Genomic DNA, 9315 nt, shown 5'->3' with positions numbered 1-9315 from the left:
ATATTTCAGCATATATCTCTAAAATATAAGGATTTTTTCTACCATAGCCATAATGTCATTGCCCCACCTAATGATGTCATCAGTAATTCTTTAATATCATCAAACTTCCAAACTTAAATTTCCTTGACTTTCTGTCATCTTTGTCATCTCATTCTCTTGTTGTTGTTGTTTTATTGTTGATTTGTTTGACTGAAGATCCAGGCAAATTAACTCATTTATTTGGTTGGTTTGTCTCTTTTCTGTTAGTCTATAGGTTCTCCTCTCCTTTTTTTTCCTTTCCATTTATTTATTGAAGAAGTTGGGTCATTAACCTGTAGAACTTCTGGCATTTTGCATTTTTCTTTTTGCATCCACGTTGTGTAGTTTAGCATTGTTTCTTCATTCTCTGTATAAAGTGGTGTGTGTGTGTTAGTCGCTCAGTCGTGTCCAACTCCTTGCGACCCCATTGACTGTAGCCTGCCAGGCTCCTCTGTCCATGGACTTCTCCAGGCAAGAATACTGGAGTGGATTGCCATTCTCTTCTCCAGGGGATCTTCCTGACCCAGGGATCAAACTCTGCTCTCCTGTATCGCAGGTAGATTCTTTATCATTTGAGCTACAAGGAAGTCCTGTACTTCTGAGCTACAGGAAGTATGAAATGGTAGGTAGAGCTAGAGGCTCAATCAGACTCATGGTCAGTTTCTTTTTATGAGACTGCATCACAGGTGATGTTGTGTATCGTCCCTTGTGCATCTCTTCAGGAGCATGTTGCCTCTGATCATCTTCAGTGGCATGAGGGGCCAGTGTCAATGGGGTCAGGGGTGTTATCAGTCTTATCTATTTGAATAAAGTTCTCTATCAGCTTTTTACCTAGTTTATCAGCCATTGATGATCATTACCTGGATCCTTTATTTTGTTAGGAGTTGCAAAATCATTAACTTTAATTCCATCCTTCTTTCTGTATGTTTTAGCTGAAATGAAGAATACTTTTCTTTCACAGACTGTTTGGTTACTCTAAAATACAGACAATTTGTACAAGAAAGGCAAGATACTTACTAGTTTTCAGAATGAGTTGTTTTCTTAGTATTCTCCAAAGATGATCAGTGAGATTACCATTTTAGTAATCCTATGAACAATGGATTTTTATATCTTTGGGCTTTAATTATTTGCAGCAATTTTTCTTTTTTATATGTATATATATGTGTGTATATATGTATATATATGTGTGTGTGTGTGTGTCTATAATACGTAATGAATTCATGGATATTTCCAATTCAAAATTAGAAAGTAGAGTGTTCACATAACTTTTGATTTTTGTATATTCTTTCTCTTACACTGACTGAAATCTTGGTTCCTAATAATAATAACATAATTGCTTTATCCTACAATATGTACTTGTGTCAAAATAATGATACCAACGTTATTGCTAACAGTATAATTAGTGAGAATAGGTTAGGGTGTCTGTTTATCCTACCAGGGCTGTAGAATGAAATGACTATTGTAAACCTATTTAAGATTTTTCCCCACTAATTTCAGCTTTCCTTGTTTTATTCTTGTTTTGATGTTTAGGGTGAATTTTTTTTTTTTTTTTTATGGATGAAATACCCAAGGTGGAAGGGATAAAAAGAAACTCTATGGGTTTTTGTCAGAATTAAATGAAAATAAGGTGAGAAAGCACACCATAATATCTGATTATACTGTAAACCATAGCATTTACGGAGCAGTAAAGCATTGGCTATTGTGCTTATTTCTCTTTAGCAAAGCCCATCCTCATTCCCAGTTAGAGAACACTACTGGTTAAACTGTCAAGAGCTCACCTGGCCCCTGACTCCAGGTTGATTACTAGCCACTAGGACTCAGTTCTTTCATTTGGCCATTCAACCTCTCCATGATTTAACTTCTCCATGTTGCAGGTTTTCCACTTGTAAAATGGTGATAAATTACAATGCCGACTGTACTGGTTTTCTATGAAGAGTAAGGAAAATATGCACGCGATTTTATTTCTTTCCTTCTTCCTTCCCCAGTTCCCTGCATCTTCCCTCTCCTGTCTCCTGCAGGACAGCTGTCTGGGGCATCCACACCGTTTGAAAGATGACAGCCAAGCAGACAGAGCCAGTCACGATCATCAGCCTTCGGGAGCTGAACCTAGCAACCCCAGAGCCACGGCCGAGAGGTAAGGGGACCACAGAAGTTTCCGGTCCTCAAGTTACTGTTGAATTCCCTCTCTTCTCTGTATTTACTATTTCTATAGTATCAAACTGGTTTTCCAACATCCTCCAGAGTGAGTGATAATCCATACACATTGCCTTCCCACAGAGGCTGTTCCTTTCACTTGTTTTTCCTTGTTAGAGTCAAAGACGTTCACCGTGGAAGAAGCCGTGGAGACCATTGGATTCGGACGTTTCCACATTGCCCTGTTTCTGATCATGGGCAGCACAGGGGTGAGTGCTTAGAGCTGATTTATAGGTTTATATAGGAGTGTATATCTGTTAATCCCAGACTTCTAATTTATCCCTTTCCTGCCCTTTCCCTTCTGGTAATCATAAGTTTATTTTCTATGTCATGAGTCTATTTCTGTCTTATAAATAAGTTCATTTGTCAATACTCACTTTTTAAAAAAGGTTTAAATTGAAACACTGGAAAGAGAGGAGAAACCTATGGCATCATTCTAAGTTAAATTAGATGCATGGTTCTCAACATTTTATGCATAACTATCACCTGGATAGCTGCTGTGATTATAGATTCACCGACCCTGTAACTGGCACCCCTGAAGGTTTGCTGGTGCCACTGAAGGTAGCTGGAGTCCAGGGCCCCACGTGTCTGGGATGTATGTGTAACAGCAGCATGACAGTCTCAGTCCATGACAAGGACCCCTAGGTCTCAGGCGTCTCTAAGGTCTTCTGAGATCTTTTGCAGGGCTGCTCCTTCATGACTGCCCCTAGCTTCTGGCTGGTCCTTCTCCCATACGGCTATTAAATCAGAGTGGGACAGAGCCTTATCCCTTATTGACTTACTTCCTTCTAAGACTCTTGAGAGGAGTGGAGTCCAGATTAACACTGACCTAACTGCTCTCTATTAGCAACGGAGGTAAGTTTAATACCTAAGTTTTCTTCTGATATCATCAGGCCACCTCTTACACATGATATTTTTTGGACTGAAACATACCAGCTATTTGAATTCTAAACATGACTATAATACTCTCCAAGGAGAATTGAGCCATTATGATATATTTCAAATTCCCACATACTAGCTAACATTAGCCATGCCTGTTTCAGCCCAGAGCTTCAAGGTACACAAATACAAAAAGTACCATAATAAACACCCCATACAAATATCCTGTTATTATTCATAGAATGTGTCTCAAACAAATGCACCTTCCCTCTCTATAATTTCCCTTTTTTTCTCTTAATGTCCTTCAGTCCCTGTCAGTCATATCATTATTCATCTGTTCCTCCAGGCAGAAAACCTCAGAATGATCTTGGAATCTTCCTTGTTCATTATTGCATTGAATTTCTATCATCTAGCATCTACTTCTTCCTTTCCCTGGGAGATAAACTCATCCTGGAATGAATTACAAGATATGGACAGAGGAAGATATTTCTTTCAGTAGGAAATATAAATATTTAGTAATACATCTTACACTAATTTTACTAAGCAGTCATTCTTTCCTGATGATGAGCTCTTACTGTTTTGTATTCTTTGCTTATTTTCCAGCTTTCATGAATCTTGCCTCCCCATTGCAGCCTCTTGAAATCAGGGACTATTTCAACAATCCATTTGCAAAGGATATGCCCTGAGATCTCGAGGATGACAAGTATAGGACAGCAATGTTGGGTTGACGTGGATGCTGCTGAATAACTTGGGTCCTCTGCCAACTAAGTGGCCCCCACACAATACCCTCATAGTGTTAAATGCAAAAACATGAAATATCACAAGGGGATACATGTCATAAATCTTGAAGGAGCCTCTCAACATTGTTCAAATCATAAATGTTACATCCATGAAAGCCAAAGTTGTTCTGTACTTCTTTATCCAACTAGCAGGGCTGAGTGGATATATAATAGGTAGATCCTCCCTAAGTGGGGGACAGGAAGGAGGAGGTTAGGACTGGAAGGATGACAGGCAGACATGGGAAGCAGTGACAACAGGCTAGCGCTTTGACATAGTGTTTTCCTTCCTTCTTTTTGAGGTTGCCGAGGCCATGGAGATCATGTTGATAGCGGTTGTGTCTCCTGTCATCCGCTGTGAATGGCAGCTGGAGAACTGGCAGGTGGCACTCGTGACCACGGTGAGTGCCCGCTGCCTGTGCTGAGAATGAAGCAACTGAAGACTCAGGGTTTCCGCTCCCCTTCTTCATCCTCCTGCCTGAGGGCCACGGAATCCCTTTCCACCTCCTGTTTTGGTTCCCAAACTAGCATTTGAGGCCTTTCTCCCTTTTCTCTTTTCCTCTAGGGAGATAACCTTGAACTGCTCATTTTCCAGACCCTAGCAAGGGCCCAGAAGAGACACAAATCAGAGAAAGTGAGCCTTAGCCAAATTTGGGGATTCACAAACTGATACGAGTTAAAAAAAAAAAATCAAGTGGCTGACCTAGAGTTGACATTAAAAGAGATATATATTTGACAAGGAAAGCCATTAGAAGAAGAGTAAAAGGGAGAAGGGGGCTTCCCTAGTGGCTCAGATGGTATAGAATCTGCCTGCCCATGAAGGAGACATGGGTTTGATCCCTGGGTTGGGAAGATTACCTGGAGAAGGGAATGTCTACCTACCTGAGTATTTTTGTCTGGGAAAACCGTAGGACAGAGGAGCCTAGCAGGCTACAGCCCATAAAGTTGCAAAAGAGTGGACACAACATCACAACTGAATAACAACAACCAAAAGGGAGCACGATATGTGACCCCAAAGTGTACTGCTTTGGCATGTGGATTATTTTGAACTGAAGGCACTTGAGACCAAGCAGACTCAAGAGAAACTTTTACATTTCCCTTAACTACATAAAAGAATTTAGATAGGGAGCCTGGCTCAGAGAGAGAGAGAGTTATTGCCAGAGATAACTTTCATCTGAATGACCTATCCATGTGGCAGCAGACAGCTAATTACCAGACATCTGTTCTTCTCATTGTCCTGTGAATGACCCTCCTCCCCTTTGAAGTCCCAGGCGCCCTCCTGTTCCTCAGCTCAAAGTGCCATATAAGCCTCAACTGTCCAATGTGCCCTTGGGGCTTACATTTTTATGGGATTCTTGTACATATAAAATTAAACTTGCTTTTCTCCTCTCAATCCGTCTTGCATGCTAAGTTGCTGCAGTTGGGTCTGACTCTTTGCCACCACATGGACTATAGCCCACCAGCCTCCTCTGTCCATAGGATTCTCCAGGCAAGAATACTGGAGTGGAAAAAAGAAAAAAAAGAATCTTGGAATGGGTTGCCATGCCTTCCTCCAGGGGATGTTTCCAACTCAGGGACCAAACCTGTGTCTCTTACATCTCCTACATGGGCAAGTGGGTTCTTTACCACTAGTGCCACCTGGGAAGCCCCTCAATTTGTCAATTTATCTTAAATCAATTTAATTATTAGACCAGCCATAGAGTATAGAAGGGTGGAGGGAAAATTTTAACACCCCACCAAGAGGCAGAAAATCTTGCTATCAATGATCATCATCTTTCAAAAAAAAAAAAAAAAGGCCATGTGAATACCAATTATCAGAAAGAAAATTACTCCAGAGCAAGAGCCCTTCATAGTTAGTGAATTTGGATTTATGCAGACTGTGTCACATTGTGTTCATTTCTGCCATGTTGCTGAGGATTAGATTTTGTCATGGTATGGCATTCGTCCCAGGCGTGGCATTGAAAACATTGGCTTTTCCCTCCTCAGTCATGTCCTAGAGAGAACAGTGCACAGAAGAAAAGGATGGCTTTTGTTTTTCAAGTATAAATATGAATTTTTTTATTAGTTCCCTGTGGAAGAAATGCTTTTTTTTTTTTCTAGGACCCCTGCTTCTACCTGGTGTCAATGATTTCAGGTGTGGGAATCATCAGCCTCTGACATCTTAAAAAGGAGTCAGGGGAGAGTTTTGTGAAAGCCTGTTTTTCAACTTCCAACCCCACCCACATTTCCAATCTTCTTTGTTTAGATGGATGAATGCTTAATGTGGTAAATTAACACATTGTAAAAATGCTGCTTAGAGGATAACTTCTTCTCACCCTACCTCCAGATGGTGTTTTTCGGCTACATGGTATTCAGCATCCTCTTTGGCCTCTTGGCTGACAGATATGGCCGCTGGAAGGTAGGCTGGCTTTAAGGATGATCTGGCATTTTCTTTTGTGTATCCTTTTGTGGTGACGTGACCAGTGTTTTTCTTTTTTTGGTATTTATTTATTTGGCTGCAGCAGGTATTAGTTGGGGCACACAGGATCTTTGATCTTTGTTGTGGTAGGTAGGATCTTTAGTTGCAGGGTGTGAACTCTTAGTTGCATTGTATGGGATCTAGTTCCCTGACCCAGAATGAAACCAGGGCCCCCTGCATTGGGAGGTTGGAGTCTTAGCCACCTGACCTCCAGGGAAGTCCTACCACTGCTTTTCTTTCATGGACGTTTTTCTATAAATACCCAAGTGAGAGAGTATGGAAATGTCCTTCTCTGACAGCTTGTCTTTTTGCTTTGTCATCTTTCCCCAAGATTTTTGTCCCCATAGCTGATCCCTGTAGCCCAGGTGTGCCACTGATGGATGTGCGTAGTTAGAACACAGCAGATAAAATGTGGAGACTGCATGTATAAACATGTATAAAGCAGTTTCACATTAGTTAACTTGGGTATTGCTTTGAAAGTAACCCACTTGCTTGATATCACACATACTGAAATTCAACATCAAGACACAGAACTATGTTTTCTAATGATAAACCCAGATCTATCTATCTTGTCTGATTTTCGGTGGGGAAGACCTCTCTAGGTGTAAATACAAAGGAGGGCAGTCATAGGCTTGGATGTGCATTTCAAAGAGCACAAAATATCATAGATTTTGACAAGCGAATATGAAAACACAAGTTTTGCAAAAAAAAAAAAAAAAAAAATGTAAAGAGCACAAAAAGGCATTTTACAAAAGGAGACATACAAATTGTCAAGAAACCTTGAAAAGCGTTCAATCACAGGAGTTATCAGAAGCAAAATTACATAGCAAGACAATTTTTTTCATTGTCAAAGCCATATCAAACGTCAGATCCATAGGGAATTTTTCTTTTTCTTGAAGAACACTGCAAGTGTCCAGACACCCTCATGTACAATTGATATAATTTTTCTGACCCTCAATTTGGCAGCATAAACCAAGAATCTTAAGAATACCCATTCTCCCTGACAGTTTGCCTTCAGAAATCTATTCTATTTAGACCATCAGAGAATCCCAAAGATTTATGCACAGTGTCTCAGCTGATTTTAATAGAAAATATAAAACCATCCCAACAGTCAATATAGGGGAAGGTTTATGCATTTCATTATATCATGTGTGTTATGGTCTGTCTTTTCACTGGAATATTTTGCAACTATTAAGGATATATTTTCCCTTAGAATCAGTGAAAATAGGGTAAAACTGTGTTAATAGTATTTTCTCTGGGTTGGAGAAGCATATCTTTTCTTTTTTCCATATCTTCTGCTATAAACATTTATTATTTTTATAATTACAAAAAAAGAAAATCCCTTAAAATTTCTCCTTATACTCGTTCTCCTTATATTCTCATACTCATGTTTTGTTGTGGTCCTGCCAACCCTGTTTGCTGGGAGGGTGAGTTTTGCATCCGGATTTACATGTTCACTTTCCTGCCACGTATGAGGGTGGACATCTTGAATGAGTTTTGATGAATGGTCTAAACTTAGAAACTTGGGGCTTTCAGACAATAAAATGATATGGATTATATTTTCTGATGATTATCAGAGATTAGTGAGTTCTCTAAAGTTTAGCTCCACAGAGAAGCAAATATTTGGATGAGATTAAAAATCACCTTCAGAAGTTAAGTGTCTTCCTGCCTTTCCATGGGGGCAGATCCAATTAACATCTCCTTTTGTTGCTTCAGATTTTGTTCATCTCGTTCCTGTGGGGAGCTTACTTCTCCTTGCTGACTTCATTCTCTCCATCGTACATCTGGTTTGTCTTCCTGCGGACCATGGTGGGCTGTGGCGTGTCTGGCCATTCACAAGGGTAAAGATTTTACCTAGAGGCCCCCTGAGGGAGATATTATGAACACCCATAGTCACATTCACTGTGGTTAAGAGACTAAGAACATCAGTAAGTTGCAAATATATAGACTTTACTTGTACTAATCTTTCTGAGCTATTTTCCCCTCTGGTGATGGCTGCTTATCCCACTGGAAGTTCTTTGCCCATGAAAATGATGTTTGATGGTGAGGCTAGCAGGGTATTAGATGGAGGATGTGTTAATTTCCTTGTTCCTAAGGCTGATAAGCATTTTTTTAAAGATAAATAATATTTTTGTGAGACTAACTGCTAACAAAAAGTGCCATACAAAGTAGGTAACAAAAATGTCAACCCAAACATAGTTTTACTTCCTTTCAACCCAAACACAATTTCTTGAGAATTTCTGGGAGACTTTAGTTTGACCATAGGCCGCTGTAACACTCAGGAATAACCATTTTAAAGGGCCATGGCCCTGTAACTGAAGACCATTGCAAAGTGAATTTGCAAAGCAGGTGAGACATATTGAAATAGCTGGGCTGCTGCTGGCTTTTTCTCTGCCCTCGGTTAGTTGTGTAATGTCTCATCATACAGGGTGTGAAAGTTGTTATCAGTTCAGTTCAGTTCAGTCGCTCAGTTGTGTCCGACTCTTTGCGACCCCATGAATTGCAGCACGCCAGGCCTCCCTGTCCATCACCAACTCCCGGAGTTCACTCAGATTCATGGCCATCGAGTCAGTGATGCCATCCAGCCATCTGTCGTCCCCTTCTGCTCCTGCCCCCAATCCCTCCCAGCATCAAAGTCTTTTCCAATAAGTCAACTCTCCGCATGAGGTAGCCAAAGTACTGGAGTTTCAGCTTTAGCATCATTCCTTCCAAAGAAATCCCAGGGCTGATGTCCTTCAGAATGGACTGGTTGGATCTCCTTGCAGTCCAAGGGACTCTCAAGAGTCTTCTCCAACACCACAGTTCAAAAGCATCAATTCTTCAGTGCTCAGCTTTCTTCACAGTCCAACTCTCACATCCATACGTGACCACTGAAAAAACTGTAGCCTTGACTAGACAGACCTTTGTTGGCAAAGTAATGTCTCTGCTTTTGAATATGCTATCCAGGTTGGTCATAACTTTTCTTCCAAGGAGTAAGCGTCTTTTAATTTC

At 40.5% G+C, this 9315-nt stretch overlaps 1 protein-coding gene across 1 annotated transcript in view; it reads left to right on the top strand.

Moving 5' to 3' along the window:
* Positions 1–2070: 2070 nt before the first annotated feature.
* Positions 2071–9315, top strand: part of SVOPL (SVOP like) — an 88840-nt gene continuing 81595 nt past the window's right edge. The window contains exons 1-5 of the mRNA XM_040259963.1: positions 2071–2152; positions 2329–2420; positions 4169–4267; positions 6193–6264; positions 8041–8165. Coding sequence (XP_040115897.1) covers positions 2071–2152; positions 2329–2420; positions 4169–4267; positions 6193–6264; positions 8041–8165 — 470 coding nt within the window. The remainder of the gene's footprint in view (positions 2153–2328; positions 2421–4168; positions 4268–6192; positions 6265–8040; positions 8166–9315) is intronic.

This window comes from Oryx dammah, unplaced genomic scaffold, assembly GCF_014754425.2.
Source record: "Oryx dammah isolate SB20612 unplaced genomic scaffold, SCBI_Odam_1.1 HiC_scaffold_18, whole genome shotgun sequence".
Lineage (NCBI taxonomy): Eukaryota > Metazoa > Chordata > Mammalia > Artiodactyla > Bovidae > Oryx > Oryx dammah.
The sequence above is the reverse complement of the archived record's forward strand: the minus strand, read 5'-3'. Positions and strand labels throughout refer to the sequence as shown.